We start from the raw sequence: 21,010 nt of genomic DNA, 5'->3' as shown, positions 1-21,010 counted from the left end.
TAATGCACCACACATTGGGCCAATGCAAGTCATATTAGCAAAGCCCACTACACTCCGTCGCTGTTCCAACTGTGGTCAGTCACATTGAGACACATCCGGCAGCACAAAAAATGTGCAGAAGAAAAACAAACCTAACATCATGTATCTTCAATAACATTTATCTCTCTACTGTCTGACTCTGGACCATGTAAATCCCCCCTTCCCTCCCCTCTCTCTGTGTGTGTCTTCAATCTCCCTATCTCAATTCTACACTCCATCCTCTCGCTCTGTCTGACTGTAATCTTTCTCATTCTCTTTTCCTCTCTCCCACTCCCCCCGCCCCCCTTCTCAGTTTGTTTATTTGGGAATTGTGCCAGGTATTTCCCTAGTCTGCCTGTACCCAGAACACTACCTCCCTCTGAAGACCACCACCCCCCTCCCCTTCCCACTAATGCATGTTGCTAAGCAACCACCCGGCCATGAGGTCTGGATCATTTTACAACCAATCGGACTGCTACGTTTATTTTCAAACTGCCTCCTGAAAGGCACCCAATTTCTCATCCATTTTCCTTCAGATGATGGGTTTAATAATTTTACGGTAAGTGTGCGGTAAGTGGATGTTTGAGTACGCACCACTTGTGATACCCCACAGGTTCTCAACATCGGCTCTGGGGACCACCAGGGGTCCAAATGGACTGTTACTGGTCCATTTGGTTCCGTTTCTACACTCAGAGTTAAGTTAACACTGAGGATTTTACAGTGTAAAACAAATGTGCATATCAGACTTGGCCAGGGGTTCTTGAAATGGAAAAGGTTTAGAATCACTGACATACCGGTATTGTATACACACCAGCAAATATAAACATCCACATTATGTCCACAGGGCGGCAGCATGAACAGTTTTTTCTGCACCCACCCAGGCTGCAAGAAGGCTTCTGCACTGCTGTTGCTAAGCAATCCTGATTCCCAGCTCTTATACCTGGATGGATGGATCATTTGTAATTTTTACGGATGCTCCTGACACCATTTTGTCCTTCTTTTCACCATTTTGATTTCTCCCCATATCTCCACTTTTTTCTTTTTTTTACGGGAGGGGGGGATATTTGTTGTGCTGTAGGTTGATTCCCTTTACAATACTGCTTCAAGGACAAAACTAAGAAATGCTACAATTTAATTTAGCTCTCACTGGGGGGCACATAAAGACAAGAAATCCTGGAAGTATTTCAATTTTGTCGGACTCAGTGAGTGAGATACCCAGCTTACAAGAGGCCTATAGGGTTGGGTTAAATATTAGCCTCAAGTAGGCAGTCCAAGTTTCAGTTGACTTCATCTCGTCATGGAGCCGGAAATATAGGCGTACTGTTGCATGATTAGGCATGTTGATGTCAGGTCTTATCCACTATTTTAAGCAAACAGCTCCTTCCACATGGCCGCTGTTTGTTTCCTTTGTGAGGGGAGATGTCTGAGGTCCTTTCTTCATTCACTGGCTGTTTGAAGGTGCTTGTCCTAAAGAGTCTGTCCCAAGGACAATTTATTTGGCTGCTTTGTGACTTCTAGGGTTGCAACTGTTTTACTTAGTGATTATTTAAAGTAATTGGTAAAATTTTATATGAACATTTGAACGTATGCATTGTTTAAATAATCAACTAAATTGATTAGTCTTCACTTAAGCCATGTTTATACTCGATTGTACGCCGTTGTCACTCAAAAATAGCTCAAATAGCTGATCTACAAGTTGCAACGTGCTGAGAACTTGTAGACCTGCTATATGCTATTTTAGAATTTTGGGGGAAATGTTTGCAGACATGCCCCAAAAATGTTATCGGTTAAATTGATTCGTTTTAATAACTGTTGCACCTGTATTTGTGAAGCTTTCCAGGTCTGTATCTCCTCCGAACTCCACCCCATCCCATCCCCCTGTGTGCGCGCGCGTGTGTGTGTGTGTGTGTGTGTGTGTGTGTTCGTCCCACCCGGTCCTCCCCCTGTGTGTTTGTCCCTCATCTCAGCTTCGGTTACCATGCAGATGGCTCTTTGTTGGTGCTTCACAATGGGACTGAGGTCAGCGTGCCTCATACCATCAACTTCTCCACTCCAGCTGTCTCCTTGTTTTATCTCTGGCTTATCTGATGAAGAAGTCTTAAAACCACAGTCAAAGACATAAGATGTAGTTGTCCATAAAACGATCATCTTGTTAAGTTACTTTTAATTAGCTACCTTCGAACACTTGAATCTAAGATGTTCTCAGTGGGACGCATGGCTGTCTTTGGATGGTATTTGTAAACCAAATAGGAGAATTGGCCTAATGTCTGATCAGCTGGAGCTGAGGAGATGCAAATGTACCATCTGCTCTGTGATTCCACATAAATCCTTGTTCATTAACGCGAATGTTAGGAGCGAATGTTATATTTACACTTGCAAAAAGAAAATATTGGTATATAAAAACATAACCTGACGTCTCTATTTGGACATTCTTAATTAGGAATAACCCCTTGAGATGTAGCATCTCATTTTCGTGGGGATGGGGGGGCTTTAGGCATGTCATTAGCCAATATTATGGGTGAAATAACGGAAAAGAAAAATAATAATAATGGCGACAACAATATCCAATCTACAAGCTCACTCACTCATTGTGAAACTAGACGGGCATATAACCAATGAATGATGATTGATGATTGATGGAAAACTTCAGACAAGTCAAAGTACAAAAGTATTAACATTACAACAATATAGCATAACTGAAAGTACCCATTATGAAGAATGCCCATCTCAGAATCATATACGGTATATCATGTTATTGTACAATAATTACTGATCATTGCCCACTTACCGGTAAGCTCCATTTCAAACTTCAGATGTTCCAAAATAGCCGATCTACAAGTTCAACGCATCGCATCGCGTGTTTTGAGCTTGTAGATCTGCCATTTTGGAAGCATTTATATTTATTTATTATTAGTAATTTGATTGAATTATTCATAATCAAAATCTGCAAAGAAACTAGTACCGGTAATTAAAGCTGTCAAATAATTGTAGTGGAGTCAAAAGTACAATATATACCTCTGAGATATAGTGGAGTACAAGTATGAACTATCACATAGCCTATGAAATACTCCAGTAAACTAAAAGTACCTCAGAATTGTACGCAAGTACAGCACTTGAGTAAATGTACTTCTTAATTCTTAATTAGGAATAACCCCTTGAGATGTAGCATCTCATTTTCGGGGGGTGGGGGGCTGGGGCGGGGGGGGGCTTTAGGCATGTCATTATAGCCAATATTATGGGTGAAATAACGGAAAAGAAAAAAGATTATAAATGGCGACAACAATATATCTACAAGCTCACTCACTCATTGTGAAACTAGACGGGCATATAACCAATGAATGATATTGATTGATGATTGATGGAAATCTTCAGACAAGCAGGCAGCAGAATAGAGTCTCTCTTGTAAAAAATACAAGGGACAAACCTGGCTAAATAAAGATTAAATAAAAAAAAGAGAAGAGCAGGTAGAATGAAAGGCGGGAAAACCTTAAAAGAGGAGGAGCAATGCGTCAGAAGCCACATGAATTACTGGAAATTTCCACTTTCCTCTGGCAAGACAGTTGTGGAGGTGGAGCTAAGAGGTGCAGTGTTTCCCAAACATAGGGTTGTGGTCCATTTTGGGTCACAGACCCGTTTTTATGGGTCTTAAGTAAATATCCTGCTATAGCTTTTTTTAAAACCTTTCCTACAAAAGTCTAAAATAAAATTGAAATATTTTCAGAAATTTTCAAATATTTTCAATAATTTAAAAAGAAATCAGATCTACAAACTCACATTGTGAGATTGTAAATCTGCAAAACTGTTTTATGTGTTGGATGCTTAGGGTCTCAAGCTGAAAACGTTTGGGTACTGGTGAATTAAATGACATGATGAGGACCAGGTGCAACTCCTACAGGACTAAAGAAGTTCCTGTCTAACACTGTTAGTAGGCTATGCGCTATGGTATTAATAATCAGATTAATTTTGTAGGTGAGGCTAGATAGATGATATAAACTCTCTCCTAGGACAAAAACTAAATTGTGGAATAGAATAGATTTGGGAGCATCAGACTGATCAAGTCCTCGTTTATCATGTTCCCTAATGTTTTCCCTTTTTTTAAAATAATATTATTATTATTATAATTAGTTTCAACATGTTTTAACCACTTACTTAAATCAATTTCTACATGCTTGAATGCTTCAATGTCCATATGTCAATTACAGGCACTAAACATAGGATAAAAACAGATTGCATTCCATGAGGTTTAGCCATGGGTGGCTAAAGGTGATTGAGAGTCAAGTTGCAGTGAGTGAAGATGTTCGAATAATACATAGTGTAAAAATACATTGTTTAAGCAAAAGACATGCAGTCAAAATCTTACTTAAAGCAAATCAAATCCAGGGTATAGGATAATTTAAGTCAAAGTACAAAAGTATTAACATTACAATATACTTAAAGTAGCATAACTGTAAGTACCCATTATGAAGAATGCCCATCTCAGAATCATATACTGTATGTATATCATGTTATTGTACAATAATTACTGATCATTGCTCACTTACCGGTAAGCTCCATTTCAAACTTCAGATGTTCCAAAATAGCCGATCTACAAGTTCAACGCATCACATCGCGTGTTTTGAGCTTGTAGATCTGCCATTTTGGAAGCATTTTTATTTATTTATTATTAGTAATTTGATCGAATTATTAATAATCAAAATCTGCAAAGAAACTAGTACCGGTAATTAAAGCTGTCAAATAATTGTAGTGGAGTCAAAAGTACAATATATACCTCTGAGATATAGTGGAGTATGTAGTATGAACTATCACATAGCCTATGAAATACTCCAGTAAACTAAAAGTACCTCAGAATTGTACGCAAGTACACCACTTGAGTAAATTTACTTTCCACTATTGTTTATATCATTAATATAGCTATGAAAACTTTATTGCCTGCTCTTTATTGATTAGTCAAAAGTTGTTCACTAGTTTAGCAATCACCAATAGCTTCACCAATTTTAAAGTTTTCAGGAAATCCACAATAAAGGGAAATAAGTGTGTCTGTTAAATTTACAGATAAATCCACACTTCCTCAAAAAAATAACAGTTGGCTGCATCTATTTATACCGTTAGTGTTAATTTTCAGATTTATGATGCTAAATTATTATTACCACGAGATATGGAATATTGCTCCATCAATACAAATGAAATGATCCGAAGGAGGGGTCAATTTTGTTGTCCTGATATGCTGCTCGACCTGGTTGAGAGTCAGACAAAGCTAGTCAGACCATGAAGAACACCGCTGTTCAAAACAAAAGTGCTCGGTTTGCCCCCACCAAATGTTCCAATTATGGAGACCCTTCCCCTGCCTAATCCTGACCTCTGCTCATTGATGTCCCCCCAAGCCTTGACATTCCACAAGTCAGGTTGAAGTCTTTTGTAAATTAATTTAGGTACTGTTTTGACTGTATTAGTGGAGACTGCTAACATTAAGTTTGTTTGCTACGGAAATTTCCCCCCAGACTATGGAAACTTATAAAATAGTTACTTTTGAACATGAAGCATTCTGAGCACAAAGAGTCGATTCTCTCTAGTCCAGTGACTTTCAGTGGAACCATAAATTGCCAGCGGTGGCTCAGGGGTAGAGTGGCTGGATGGTAACCAGAAGGTTGCCAGTTCAAACCCGCGCTCCCACAGAGTTAGTGTCAAAGTGTCCTTGAGCAAGACACTGTGACTGAACCCCTAATTGCTCCCGGTTGGTGCTTTGCATGGTTTTCCGCCACCATCGGTGTATGAATGTATGGGTGAATTTAATGCACAATATGCAAAGCGCCTTGGATAAAGGCGCTATATAAATGCACCATTTACCATTTAAATTGCCATTGGGGAGACACAGTCATTTTATGGTACATAGGCCTATAATGTTTAAGAGAGCAAACTATTGCACCATACAGATCACATGCATTTTATTTTTCATACTTGTCTTACTGTTTTCAACAATTTAATTCACACCTTTTACCTACATTTCACATAGAAAGATATTTCTCAGATCCATGGTGCATGGAAACATGTTGAAGTATAGTGGGCGCGCGCGCGCACACACACACACACACACACACACACACACACACACACACACAAATACAGGAAATGATCTCACAAACACTCCCCCTCTCTGATTTCTCCAGTTTTCCAGTTACAGAAACACAGTGAGTAATGCTGTCTGCTGTTTTTAGCCTGGCTGACTATTCCTCCTCCCATGGCTCTGACACACACACACACACACACACACACACACACACACACACATACACACACACACACTGAGACCATTAGATTGTAGACGTCTGCTTCAGTGCTCTGCGGTTCCCACATGGGATTCGTTTCCCAAATGAAAGGGCACCACTGTAATTGTACGCACGGTGCCAAGATGGCTCAGCCTTTAAGTGTACCGATATAATGTATGTATATCATTCATGATTTTATTTGTATGCATTGCCTTCACTCATCTTTGCCTGAATCATATTAAATACATGATTGTGAAATGCTTTTCTATCTTTATTTTTGTATTATTATTATTTTTACAATATATGAGACAAACTGTTATGTCTGTATCATGACTTACATGGAATCTTGTCATTTTGGAATGACAGACAACGCGGCGTTGACGGGGGGACAAAACCCTCCTTCCCTGATATGAGACGGAGTAATCATCAAGCTCAGAATAACCCACACGCCCCTTTGATCTCTGCATGTAATTACACTGTTCATAATTATATTTCTGTTGAATGTGAGGTGGATGACTTAACGAGTGTTCAGAGGCTTCATCACATTCAGTGACTTAAGTTAAATCCTGGTGTGGTGAGATGATATGGTGAGCATATCAAGATTAAGTGTGATGGGATTCTGAAATTAGATACTAAAATAATGTCTTTTTAGCATAAAGACATGATTGGAATGAGAACATTTATAATATAGAAATACCCCAGTGATGACATACATGTTTTACATATGTTAGTATACAAGTATTACTAGCTTATTTTGCATATGTTCTTACCATTATAAACAATTGTGATTATCTCCAAAGAGTAAAAATGGTCAGATGTAGGCTACTAGGGTACAATCCTGCCCACTGTGGTTTCATTCAAACTAGAATAATTCAAGATCAGATGAAATCCATAACCACTTAATACCCTATAATGTATTTCATTGACAAGGGCCCCCCAGGGTTCGCTTAGCCTGCTCCAATTTGTCACCAAATTCTCCACCAAATATCTTCACCGAAAATACAAGTAGATCTGCTATTTTTTTGCAGAATGTACAATACGCTATGCTAGGGTTCATGAAGTGCCATGACATAATCTCCACTCTGAGTTTTACCTGGGAATGGGACATGAATGTGGACTGAGAGCAAGGCACTGTTCAGGTGCAGACTCTGGAAAAGAAAAAAGAAATCATTAGTCAAGTTTCACCTGACAAAAATCTCTGCCCACACAGTGCTGTGTGTGTAGCCACACCCTTGTGTTTAACAGCTAGATAAGTAAGTAGTGCAACATGAGGACAGACAGACACTGGAAGATAACCTTAGATAACCCTGGGGAAGAGGAAGTACGGTACCCTTTGACTGTTATATAAAACACCACTTTATCAACCAAGCCAACAGGTGCTCTCTAATTAATGAGGAAATATGTTTAATTTAATCTGTAAGCGCTGTTGAAATCTCATGTTTGATCACACTTACATAAGAGAGACAAAGTGAAGTTGAATCTGGCTACTGGTCTCAAGCTCCACCTCCCCTCAAATAACCCTAGGTAACACTTTCATACCACAAGCATTTTGAAGACACCGTTTGCATATTAGGATATATGCAAATGCTGTAAAACCTTATGATTAATTCATACATTATATTTTACAAAATGTTTTATTTCAACCATCTCTTTATTTTTCTATCATCTTTCTATCATTTTTCTATCATCTTTAGAAAATTCAGTAAACTAAATCACATTATTGCCCACACAGCCACTGACACTGTCTGTACATGAACAGACTGTACATGAACAGACCATGCCCGGCTAATTGCTGTCTTTACTAGTTAGGCTCAGGAATTAGACAGCAGAACACTAATAGTTGACCTTGTCCCCAGCCTTTGTATGACTAAATTAACTTTTCGCCTAGGAAATATGCTGTGTAAAAAAAATTATGAAGCACTTGAAAATAGGAAATAGCACGGTTTACGGTACCTAGAGAGATATTAACCATTCACAACCTTCTACCTTAATATCTATGCCAATTCCAGTCAATATAGGCTTATATAATATAACATTTGAAGAATGGATTGTTAATTTCTGTACAAATGCTTTTGTGGTTAATCTGTGTTCTTTTAATTAACTGTTCAACATCCATGTTTGCCTTATAATTGCTAGACACTTGCTGAACAAGTGAAAGCCTAAAGAAACTCACATTTCACCAGGACCGCTCTTTGTTAAGGTTAAATATAGAAAGGAGGAGTGGTTTCATGGTTTCAAGATCGTCAAATTACTGTTTCTCGTGTAACTTGATACCTCGACCTCCCTCATTATCTCTCCCTCCCTCTAAAAAAAGACAAAAGCCATGCGTGCGCAGTCAAGCGGCTAAACTGCCATATATATTTAAGCCTAGATCATCTCATGTAGTTACTAATTATGTGTCAATACTTTAGTTTGTCGACAAACACAGTGCAGCCTAAATTTAAATGGTTTACACTTTACAGATTAATTTATGACATGTCGCGCGCCGAAAATAGTAGACCTACAAGCTCACAGCGCGTCGCATCTTCTAGGCATAGTGAGCTTGTATCGTCCCTATTTTGGGCGCGCGACACGGTAGTGCATCGACGTATGAATCTGACACCGCTTTAAAGCTCTGGACCAATCAGCCAAGAAACAGCCGGGCGGAGTTTACAGGGCGGGATTATATGACATGATCGACAAGTCATTCATCCAATAGAAGGCCCGTATTCCATGCACTGTCCAATCGTATTGGTCGCAGACCTGCGGTATTCACACCGAGAGAAAAGAAGCGGCTGGTATTCATCATTTGTCTCCCGGCCTCTCAGGATACATCATCTACACGGACAAACATATTAAAACAAGACTTTATTCTTTAAATTACCCACAAAACAACTACTATGGCTGATACCGCAGTTGTTGACACGACCACAAAGAAGGAAGAGGTTACCGCAAAGGTGCGTTTCATTCATAATTATTTAAGGTAGTTAAGGACCAAGGTTTACTTAAAACTAACTAGCTATTGTTTGCAAACTTCACGTGAATTGATTTGTTTCTTGACGTTGCCACTGACAGGAAACATCGAACATTCGGTCATTCTGTTTTAGTCGCAGAAAACAATGTATACGTAAGCCTTTTCAGTCAACCCGAACGTAGAAGTGTTTATCATAAATCCCCCCCACCACCACGCAACGTTTATTGTTTGATAGCAATGAGTGAATATTAAAATCATGATACCCTAAAGCGTTAAGAGACGACACAGCTGGAGCTGGTTGAGCTGTGGGCGGGAAGCCACTTCTAACCAGACATCCAACACCTCATAAACCCCACACAGACGAGTTAAAACTTAAAAGTACGAAATGTCTTACCAAAATTAAAACTTATTTAATGCCAGCTGAGCTGATGAAAGTAGCCCTGATAGTTCTCAGAGAAACGCATTCACTTTAACTTATTAAAAAAGGGGGATAAGTGTATTTTGGAACGGCATTACTGAGGACTCCATTTTTTTCTCTCAGGACTTGAAAGAGAAGAAAGAGACTAAAGAAGTCGAGAAGAAAGTGGAGAAGAAAGTAGAGAAGAAAGAGGAAGACGCACCTGCTAATGGCACCGTGAGTACTAGTAGTACTAGTTTGAGTCCCTTGACGAGACGACGAGCAGCCTCATGGCCTTTTGTCTTAAAACAGCAGCACCCCCCATCATGCAGGTGTCCATAGACCCGCCCCCTTTCCTTCAAGCTGCTGTTCTCCAGACAGACTGCTCTGCTCTCACCAGCAGCCGCTTTGTTTGGGTTTGGGCTTCTTGGAAATGGCACAGATGTTACAGCCTTGGATCTACAAACTAACAACGCACCATATTTTTTTTCAAATACAATTTTTTTTTTTTTGCAAGAGACAGACACCCTCACTAAGTTGATCCCCAGGGAGGCAATAAGAGTACTAACACGCATGCAAAGAGAAACCCTGGAGGATCACGCAAGAGCAATGCCAATGCAGGAGGATTGATCTGAAATTATATGTATTTCATTTAGTCTAAAACTTGACTCCTTCCTTGGATTGTCCATTCAAATTCAACTCAGTCACGTAACATGTATTGCTAACCAAAAATTGTATATAACTGATGCCCTTGGCTGCTAGTCGAATAAACGTTTCCTCTTACTTGTCATTCAGAACGGTGCTGAACACACTGACAAAGCTGACAAAAAGAAAACAGAGGAGGTAGCGAAAGAGGAAGATAAAGAGAATGGTGAGTCCTCCCTCCAGGAACTTAATTTTTATTAACACTTGTAGATGCTTTATTTCTTTATCATACCTGAAATGTGTTTCCCTGAGTTGTCTTAATGTAAAATTGGGTTGTCTTTTTGTGTGCACCCCCTGCTTATGCCTGTGGGATGAGTGTGTGAAATATGAGTCGGTATCTACTAGCTCATGTAAACTGTCAATTCTAGGAAAAGCAGAGGAGGCGCCCCCTGCTGACAAGACTGATGTACAGCCTGTGAAGCGTGCAGCTGAGGATGAGAAGGAGACTGAGAAGGAGGTAGGTTCTAACTTTAGTAGCCTAACTGTATAAAACTCAGTCCCATACCCTTTTCTTTGTACTTTTTGACCCTAAATCAACATTTAGTGATGCACCATAAACCGTCACTCAAAATAAACAAATGTATTCCTTGAACTAAAATATTATTTTTCTACAGGAAAAGGTGGAGACAAAAAAGCAGAAGACAGAAGAAAATGGAGATGCGAAGAAAGCTGAAGTGAAGGCTTAAAGACCTCTTTTTGTCCTGCTTCACCCTGTTCAGCACTGTCTAACAGCCTGGTCAACAATAGTGTAGAGCTTGTGCTTTCTATGTGAGATTATTTTGTTTTGTCTGCTCCCACGTTATCACATTGCACTGGAGTCTTGAAACGTAGTGGCCTCTCCTCCTTTTTTTATGAGATGTTATTTATTGGTCTATAAAACAAACTTTTTTTTCTTGTGCAAATAGGGCCACATGATGAAATCAGTTCTTTTATTAGGTTTTATATATCAGTATATGGTGTAAGCACAGTCTACTATGTTACTGCTGACCAGTGGATTCTTATTAGGCAGCTGCTCCCCCACACCAAGGCTCATGTTGACCTCTCAGATTCACTAAAGACCAAAGACAAGTTTTAATTGGGGGTAACATCATTAGTTAAGCCTTGCTCCTTGTGTTGAGCTGCTAGTGATTAATCCTTTTAGCATAACAGATGGCGAAAGGGTCTTCATACCTCCATGATAAAAAAAAGACCGCTTGACCCTGTTATGTGGAGGCAGGCTTCTGCAATGTTGATTAACCTCTCTTAAATCTTAAAGCTTTGGTCAGTTCTGTATGCATTCCACGCAAGTTTGTACCATTTATATTCTACATTTTGTTCAATGAGTTTACTATGTTAATGGTTGGGTAACCCAGTTTTGTGTCAAATACTGCCTTTTCCAGAAACGAGAACATTTGGTTACTTCAGCCACTGCTTTGTATATTCTGATTTAAAAGAAAAAGAGAGAAAATAAAAACATTGTCTTTTTACTAATGTGCTATTTCATTCAATTACCTGTTTATAGATTATTGACATTCATAAGGCCTTCTAGGATGATGTCACTTGGCCTAATTTTGGATAACATGGAAAATGGTTGGCTTTAATGCAAGAATGTCCCCGGCTTCTAGACTAGCAATGGGTGGGGGGGGGGAAGGGATTTCTAAAGGCACAGCTGTTTTCAAATGTCATAGCACCCTCATGTGGAATATTTTGAGTTTGCAGTGAATGATTTAACAGGTTATATATTGGCTCAATGTACAGTTCATATATTGTAAATCTGCAATAAAAGACAGGAGTCCAAATGGCAAAATGAACATTTTAGTTTCAACTCAACCCTGAATTAAAGTAGCTGTTACAGTAAACACTGTTAAAATCGAACTATAGCTGGCATCAGAGAACACTAAAATACTCTTAAATATTAGTTATATTTTCTTAAGCAGGCTGGATAATCCATGAACTCCAGTTTCTTTAGGAACATTGGGCATGGCATGTCTAGTCAGTTATGGATGCCATGATGGACACTTCTGAGACATCACCAGCTAATGACTGGCATGGAAAATGTGGGCGTGCTCATTGTGGAGTCCAGTAAAATACTTCAAATGAAAGCTGAAAACAGGCAATAATAGTGATATCTATCTTTTTGCAAAAGGCCTGAAATAAGGCTCTACCAGTTGTGTGACAAGAAAGCTCAGGCTATGCAAAGCAAGCTTACTTGATATGGTGCAATAGATTATTTGCACCAATAATAGTATTAGTGACCTGATGAAGATGAAATATCTAGCATTTATGGATGAATGAATGTTTGATATTTCTTGTTGATCTTGATTGTGAGAAGGTTGCACTACAGTGTGAGCCTCATGCTCAGTGGACGTGGTGTAGTGGCAGAAGACCACAATCTACAGCATGCCCTATGGTGAATTAGCACTTGCAGCTGTCAATAGAGACCCAAAAGTCTTTTCTCTCATTGTGGTCCAGCTTCATGGTTACCCATAGTTCACATGAATCTTCTGAGAGAGAACTCTTTCTGTCACCAGCCATACAGCTGTTTTGTTGCTCTTCTGATTTGTTGGGTGTCCGACTGAATGTTGAATCACACCCCAGTTTCAACTTCTCCTCTTCCTGATAATGACAAGAATCACTGTCATTACAACGGTACGGCCAGGAGCAGGATGACAGCTCACTTTGCTGTCCATGGCTTAGTGATGGCTCATAGATCATCTGCCATCAGTACACAGTTCTCTGTGATCGTGTGGGTGTATGTGCCTGTGCCTGTACAGTATGTGTGCCTATGCGAGTGTGTGTGTGTGTGTGTGTGTGTGTGTGTGTGTGTGTGTGTGTGTGTGTGTGTGCGTGCGTGCGTGCGTGCGTGCGTGCGTGCGTGCGTGCATGCGTGTGCGTGTGGCCCTATCAGTCATGGCTATCTGTCCTTAAAGTGTTTGTTTGCAGCTACTCTTGCTGGGGACATGAATAAGAGTCAGCCAGCTCAGCACATTCTGAGAAGTTTCACATAAGGAAATATAATGCTCATTATAGTGCTGCTCAATGCTCATTGACTGTGTGAATGTGTAGACTATGTGTTTGCAGCATCAGAGTAAATGCTAAAAAAGTGTAGTGAGTGAGTGAGTGCTGACATGTGGCATTCAATGTTAAAAACAAAACAGAAACAAGGGCCATTTGGCAGCACATTCAGTTAGTCACTACATCCTGCCTAATGCTAATATGCTAACTCAGAGAAACAGGCAGGTAGACATTCCCTTGGCTGTATGACCAAAACAAAGGACTAAGTAAGACATGGCATCAGGGGACTACTGTAGCTCATGCAGACATTAGGCAACTGATAAAAAGAGGAAAGAGAGGGCAAAGCTGTAGTTTTATGTGACGGTCGAAATTCTATCCTAAACACCAACGAGCAAGGAAAGATGATGAAAGGGTCAACTCAGAGCAGAGAAATCAAACATACAGCAGCCTACCATTAGCTTTCATTCAAGCATACAGGCATACTCATAGGGCTTACTCATTGAACACACAATTGCACATAGTCACACTCTTACACTCACACACAGAAATCTACCATACCAGTCAAAAAGATCACACATATCGGTGGAAAGGTTAGAAAGTAAATGCATGGGCACACACTGTATGAAACACACTGGTCATGTACACATAATATGTGCCACCAATGTCTGTCTCTCTGTCTGTCTAACTCTGAGAGGAGCATTGCTGAGTGCTGTGAAACAATAGGTGTTTATGCTAGAGTGTGCAGCAACAATAATTTGTCCTATCAGGGCTGTGAAGGTCAAAAGAGACCGTGTGAGAATGTGTGTGGTTAAGTGCGTGTGTGAGGTAAATCAAGGGCCTGTTTCTAAATGTGCACCAATAGTGGCTGGGTCTCGCTTTCGGGGGGCTCACCCTCAGCGGGGGGCAGGTGGTACACCACGCAGAGGGATGAGTACAGACAGCCCACGAATGACATCAGGCTGGAAAAGTACATCACTCCCTGGGCCCCACCCACCAGCGAGGTCAGCGGTCCCATCGACACCGACACCAGGATCTGAGCCAGGAAGTACTGACAGCTCAGCAGAGAGATGTCCACCCCCATTCCACGCCTGGTCCCTTCCTCAGATGAGCCACAAAACTAAGACAAACACAAATGCACAGTATGCAATTCCAGTTAGCATTGTCACTTAGGCACAAACTCACACATACTGGTATTTGCTGTTGATGATGTATCTCACATGATTCCATACAGTATGTGTTCTACAGTAGCTACCTGCTGCTACTCTTGTGTGTCTTTACTTGCACAAGAGATTTGTAATATTCATTTCTATTTTGACCATGCACCTTAGGTATATTTGATATTGTGTCTTGTCATCTCTTTGCTTCCTTTGTTTCTTTTTCTGTTCTCTGTTATGGTCGTTTTCTTTTTTTAAACGGTTGGGAGCTTAATACTTGTACACTCTGCACTTTGCCAATAAAGTTGAGTAAAGTAAACCACACAAAAGGGTCACCATGCAACGCCTTGGGTCCAAACGTTTGCAAGGAGTTAACGCTAAAACCGTCTCGACCCTTTGGTGTGGTTTGGGCCATTGAATTCCATGTGTTCATTCACTAGGGTCAACGTGGGTCAACGTGCAACAAGACATATCACACCGCAGGGACAACGCTAAAACCGTCTTGACCCTTTGGTGTGGTTAGGGCTTTACACATGTCATCTGCAAAGCTGTGCACAAATGACTCTAGCCAACTGTAACAAATGCATCCCTGAAAATAACATAAAGACGATGAATTGCGTACTTCTACAGTACATCAGTGGACTGACCTGAGGGTTCTGGTAGTATTCACAAAGCAGCGAATAAGGCAGTGTGCACAGAGAGGAGAAGAGCACCCCGTAGGTGACACAGAGAGACAGTACCACGTAGAGGTTGTTGGAGAGCGTGGCCAGGCCCGTTCCCAACCCAAATGCCAGATAGGCAAAAAAATAGAGAGACCGGAGAGAGAAACGCTCCTCCAGCTTCTCTAGTATGGCTGGAAGCAGACAAAGAAAAGAGCATTAGAAGAAGCAAAAGGCGAATGGAAAATACCGTAATAGGTACCAGCTGCACTTATTAAGGAAGGAAAATTATAGGCCACATCCAACTTGGGTAATAACTACCAGGGTTCGATTTGCGGGATGGGGAGGGAGGAATCCATGCACATTAAATACATAAATACATGCATTTCATTTTGATAAATGTAGACTGTCTGATATTTTAACAATTTAATTAAAATGTAAAAAGAAATATAGGGCTATATTAAGAAAATGGTTAAGAAATGTAGGCCTATGTGTTTTCTTTTTAATCGAACCCTGATCATTTCATTTCTACTGTATATCCAGACCAGCACTGCACTGAGACCCAAGATACCTGGGGGTTCTGCTCTGTACCTGAATAGAAGGCAGCACTGAATGCATAGATGCACATGCCCCAGCAGCCCATGCTGACCCCAGCATTGTAACGTTGGTAGGCCTCGGAGTCGTGAGGCGCTTTGGGGTCTCCTTCAAACACCACCTCCCCCATGAAGTCAGTGTAAAACAGCAGCATCCCCTCAAACGACAGCCAGCCTACAACCCAGACAACAGGATGAGTTGCATGTGGCATTTGAAATACAAAACGTTTGAACGTGGAAGCCTTAGACACGTATATACTGTGAAATACTGTATGAGTGTAAAACTAAAAAGTGATTTTTCACTTTGAGACATTGATGGATTTATTGTACATATTCATCAGAGCGCAACACGATGCGCAATGAAGTATAAATCAGGGATTTTTGTTCTTACCCAAAAAATGATTAGTGCACAAGCTGCGAAGTGAGGGAGGCATTCTGTAGATGGCCACACACAACAGCCTCATTGACATCTGAGAATCTGCTGTCTCCACATGCTCACTCAGATCACTCTCATAGCGGACTCCATTCAGCAGAATGTTTGCGACCTTCATTAAATGAAAACAGTGATGTATGCTGCAACATATATAGTATAGTATATATAGAACTTATCCCAGGAATAATAATAATAATAATAATAATTGATAGATAACAATATAATCAAAGTTAAATTAATGTAACTCTGAAAATATAAGGGAAAAAAATGCTTAAACCCTACATATACAGTATACATACTTAAATGAACAGTATGCCCCAGGGGTCTGTACTTGGCTCTCTCCTTTTGTCCCTCTAGACAAAATCTCTGCCGAAATTAGCCAATCTATAGTCGATCTACAAGCTAACAATGAGAAGCGTTATGAGCTTGTAGATCAGCTATTTGTATTGTCGCTGAGTGTTTACCTACTTTCACTGAATATTCACCGACATGCCAGAATAGAATAGAATTCTTAGAAAACTTAATTGGAAACATGGCAGACCTGCTGACTGAAGGTCACTGTCCTTCTGCGTCCATTTTCCAGAACAACAGTCTGGTGTGCCAGTGCAGGGTCCTCTATTAGTGCAAGACTCTGGGGTCGCTTCAAGATAGAGCCTCGATGCGACCCTTCTCCGGGCTGAGAGCTAGTTCCACTTTGAGCGTCTTCTTCAGGCAGCTCTTTTCCATGTTGAGCCTCTGCATCTGTTTCAGTCCTTCCTTCAGACTGATCATCTCCCAGAGAAGCGGACCCTTCTGGCCCTTGTGTAGGCTCCTGATGAGGAGGAGAGTCCCCTGGAGGCATGATGGCTCTGGTTGTAGAGTCAGCCTCCATGGGCTGTGGTGTCTGCTGACCTGTGTAGCAGTCTATCAGAACACTGTCTATATAGGAGGTTCCCAAAGAGGAGGCAAAGTCATTGATGCCAGTGAGAGAGTTGTCCCTACTTATAAAACTGCCGTACTTAGGGGTCAGGGGGCTAAGAGGGGAAATTGGACTAGTGAGGCCGGCACAGAGGCGTGCATTGGCACTGCATGAGTGACCCATGGGGTCAACATGGCGCGGACGGGAGTCACAGAACTGGTAGCTATAAGGCTCTTCTTCATCTTCCCCTTCAAAGCCGCCTGGGGGTACAGGGGGCGAAGGAGGAAGAAGGAGGCTGGGGCTTTTCAAATGATTTTTGCCAGAGGTTTTCTCTGGCTGGGTCTTTGGCAGCTGGCGTTCAGGGATACTGTTTAGAGTCATTGCTGTGGCAACCACCAAGGTTACACTAGTGAACATGTATATGACTCGAAGCTGACCTCCCATTGACCTTCCAAACTCTGTGTGGTCCCAGTTGATTCCACCCACAATGTAGCCGAATCCACCACCCAGTCCTGAGAATCGACACATGCAAAATACACACACACACACACACACACACACACACACACACACACACACACACACACACACACACACACACACACACACACACACACACACACACATTGAATAGAGTCCTTATAAATGACTAAATTAATTAGTGTGATTAAAAACAAAAACCCTACTTTATACTTTGTGTGAAAATTGCCAGGTTGAAAGTGACAGTTTCATATCGATCATTTTAATAAAACTGATATTTTTTAAAATAATACATTAATTCCATAGTTCGATTAACTGCTGCACCCCTAAATGAATACATCTGAAATGTCCAAATTACAATGCTACTGATGACAAAGTAAATAGTTTTTACTTTGTTTGCGTGATTGCTACTTCAGTATAGTTCTTTCTGACCTGCCAATAGTGCATGGATGTTTAGCCCTCTGTCCTGATCTTCGGGGCTGCACACATCCATCATGTACGCATGGCTTGGGTTGTCAGCTGAGTCGGCACTGAAGTCCATCAGGACCACCCCACAAATGGTCAGGATAATGCCCCACTTGTGGTTAGACGCTGTATCTGATATTGCACCGCCAATGTCCCGGCCATTCAGCACCAGAGTTAGACCAAGCAATGCTCCTATAGGGTGAAAAAGCAGACGGAGCAAATGTTTTAAACCCAGCACACATATCAACTACCCTGCTAGTACCATTTCATTTTGGTATATGATCCGGGCGGGAGCGGGTGATATCGTTACGTCATGTTGTAGTATTGTTTTGTAGTCGACAGGCAGGAACAACAAACACGAACTTCCTTTTCCCTCAAACCGATTTTTCTCAATAAAAGCTGCAGGCTACGAGAGCTTTTATTGTTATTCTTCCGGTTTGAGGGAAAAGGAAGTTTGTGTTTGTTGTTCCTGCCTGTCGACTACAAAACAATACCACAACATGACGTAACGATATCCCGAGAGGATCATATACCGAAATGAAACAGATACCAGGCTTTCCTCCGAGGTGGTGGAAAGCCTGGTGAGGTGAGGTTACCCTGCTAGTGGTTTCTCAAAGTGAGGAGGATCCCATGAGGGGGATCCAGGGGTCCCTGAAAACGATTGATATAGTTATGGGCCTGTAACCCAGAGTGTACAAATGTATGCTCTCAGAGTTATGCCTAATGCATACAACTGGAGGTCATTTAAATTCAAAACATTTGAAAATCACTGGTCTATTGGAAGAAGAGTATTTCTCACCTATGGCCAGAGCAAAGATGAAGGGTCTTCTGCGTCCAAATCGGGATGTGCACCGATCACTCCAAGCTCCAAGGAGAGGCTGAACAAGGAACCCTTAAAGCCAAAACGAGCAGACACAGTTATGGGCCACTGAATAAACAGATTATGTGCGTTATTAAAAATCACTGTGTATCAGCTTTCATTGTGCAACTCTGGAATATATGATATTATTGAAGAAAAGTCTCACAACGAAAACTGATACACTTTGAATATGTTCATATTCTACTGTATCTCAATGCCCACTGCCTTTCAATTTACCCAGAATGGGACTAATGAACCACACGAGGCTGTAGAACTGGTCAGGGAGACCCATCTGTAGGAGCACAGGTGTCACATAGGCCGTCTCCATGGCATAGCTGAACTCAATACCGAACAGGACACAGCCGTTGAAGAGCAGCTCGGGAAGGGTTCGTCTTGGAGGGAGCTCGCTGAGGTCCAGCTGGTCATGGGGGCAAGGCGTATTTGGTGGCGGAGGGGGCGACGGTCTGATCAATTTCCGACGCTTTGGGTGTCTTTGGAAGTTGTTGGCACGGTGACTGAGGTGCCGAGTGGTGGACATTGGGAAGCTGGCCGTTTTGGGTAGCGTGCTCCTCCAGATGCCCTCCAGAGGTGCATCTGACCTCCCCCCTGGGCTGGCCAAGAGGGGGTCGCTGGAGGTACCCATGCCTGGAGATGACATCACTCTTGACCCAGCTTACTCTGCAGCACAGAGAAAAGGGGACTCTCAACAGTAGGATGATAACATCAACCTTACATCATCATCAGTAAGGTGAAATGCTTGTTTGACACTGTACAGTACAGTGAATGGAAATGGACTATGTTAAATGGCTGAATAAGGCAATGATATATACGCTGACATAAACATTATACTGTCTGAGTGTCTGTCCATAACATAGCCTACGCACCATTTGAGGACACTGCTGCAGTCTGAGCAGTCACTATCAGCAAATTGGCAGCACTCCTCGTGGGCACGAAGCACTGCAACCAATGCGCATGTTTGATAGTGAAGTGCGGTGCGCAAAACCCATGTGCTCGGCGTGGCAGTGGCTCAATACAGCGGTATGCGGCACCGCACTCGTTCTCTAGACAGTTTCCATTTTAATTTTTCATGGAGGAAGAACGGAATCGGAAACAAAGGAACCGCTGGGGAGTGTGGTTATGGTTCTCAAAAATATTACAATGGTAAAAAGGTGAAATTATTGCACAATTTCATATTGAAACGTTTAGGTAGGCCTATGGTAGCCAATACTAGCCGGTTGTATGCCAGGATTTGTTGGTTTACATGACTAATGATCCTCGATATCTTGCTCGACTTAACATCTGGCTGTTAAGGTGACATTATAGCCTAGAGTCGAAGGAAAGTTATTTCCTATAGGCTATAGCCTATAGACGAGGAAAGGACGTGCAGATTGAAACGCGAAAGATAATTACCTTATCAGGTTGGCTGGTCATTTATTGCGGCATACAGTGTAGCCTATAGTTGTCGGTAAACAGATCAACCATGCATATTTAATGCTTCATAAAAATGTCAGATGAATAAGGAGATTCATGTTTTTTATTTTCCTTTGATGCAGTCATCCCCCCGCTTTCTCCTTCGTCCCGTCTTCCCCCTCTTCTTTTCTCCCCCTTCGCTTGTTCCGATCGGCCCGGTCTCTCCCGTGACGTCGCGCCCCCACCCGTATACGTGCTAGACTTGCAGCATCAGCACCGCGGACAGGTCTCATCTCCTGTAGTACACAATTTACACCACTGCTTTTCAAACATTTTCGAGTTCAGGACCCCCCTATATTGCCAACAATACCTATATAGGCTATGTGGCTGTAGAGCCCCCATCTGAAAAGGTTTTGTGCCAGGGGGAACTCTATAAGAGAAGATTAATTGTTAAATGTTTTCAAACGTTGAAAATGTGTCAATACTTTACAAAATGTTTTTAATATGAACATCAAATCCCGTGAAACTTTATACAAAAGGGCCCCCTCTAAAATGAGATGAGACATCTCAAGCCAGGGGATGCACAGTATGCTAGTATACTGTGAAAAACGCATTTCTCTGACGATAAAATCTCAGCAAAACAAACATTTTTAAATGAGCAGCAGTACATGCAGTCAGATATTCTGGTCCTGTAGAAAGTAAAGGCCTGATTATACTTGCCACGATGTA

The 21,010-nt window shown here is 41.4% G+C and overlaps 2 protein-coding genes across 2 annotated transcripts; one reads left to right on the top strand and one right to left on the bottom strand.

Annotated features, from left to right (window-relative positions):
• Positions 1–9,057: 9,057 nt before the first annotated feature.
• LOC308328199 (uncharacterized protein) lies at positions 9,058–11,802 on the top strand. The gene is made up of 5 exons (XM_080781936.1): positions 9,058–9,217; positions 9,776–9,868; positions 10,427–10,502; positions 10,705–10,793; positions 10,951–11,802. Exons 1-5 carry the CDS (start codon positions 9,161–9,163, stop codon positions 11,020–11,022), a joined length of 387 nt encoding a protein of 128 aa, XP_080638062.1. The 5' UTR covers positions 9,058–9,160; the 3' UTR covers positions 11,023–11,802.
• A 422-nt stretch (positions 11,803–12,224) lies between these two features.
• slc45a1 (solute carrier family 45 member 1) lies at positions 12,225–20,455 on the bottom strand. Its single transcript, XM_080776517.1, has 10 exons — positions 20,282–20,455; positions 19,109–19,549; positions 18,812–18,904; positions 17,980–18,204; positions 16,711–17,579; positions 16,128–16,281; positions 15,735–15,911; positions 15,132–15,337; positions 14,222–14,447; positions 12,225–12,931 (listed from the first exon to the last, which is right to left on the bottom strand). Exons 2-10 carry the CDS (start codon positions 19,527–19,529, stop codon positions 12,903–12,905), a joined length of 2,400 nt encoding a protein of 799 aa, XP_080632643.1. The 5' UTR covers positions 19,530–19,549; positions 20,282–20,455; the 3' UTR covers positions 12,225–12,902.
• Positions 20,456–21,010: the final 555 nt, after the last annotated feature.

This window comes from Protomyctophum bolini, assembly GCF_963924005.1.
Source record: "Protomyctophum bolini genome assembly, chromosome: 2".
Classification (NCBI taxonomy): domain Eukaryota; kingdom Metazoa; phylum Chordata; class Actinopteri; order Myctophiformes; family Myctophidae; genus Protomyctophum; species Protomyctophum bolini.
Note: the sequence above shows the minus strand (reverse complement) of the source record. Positions and strands in the feature narration are given on the sequence as shown.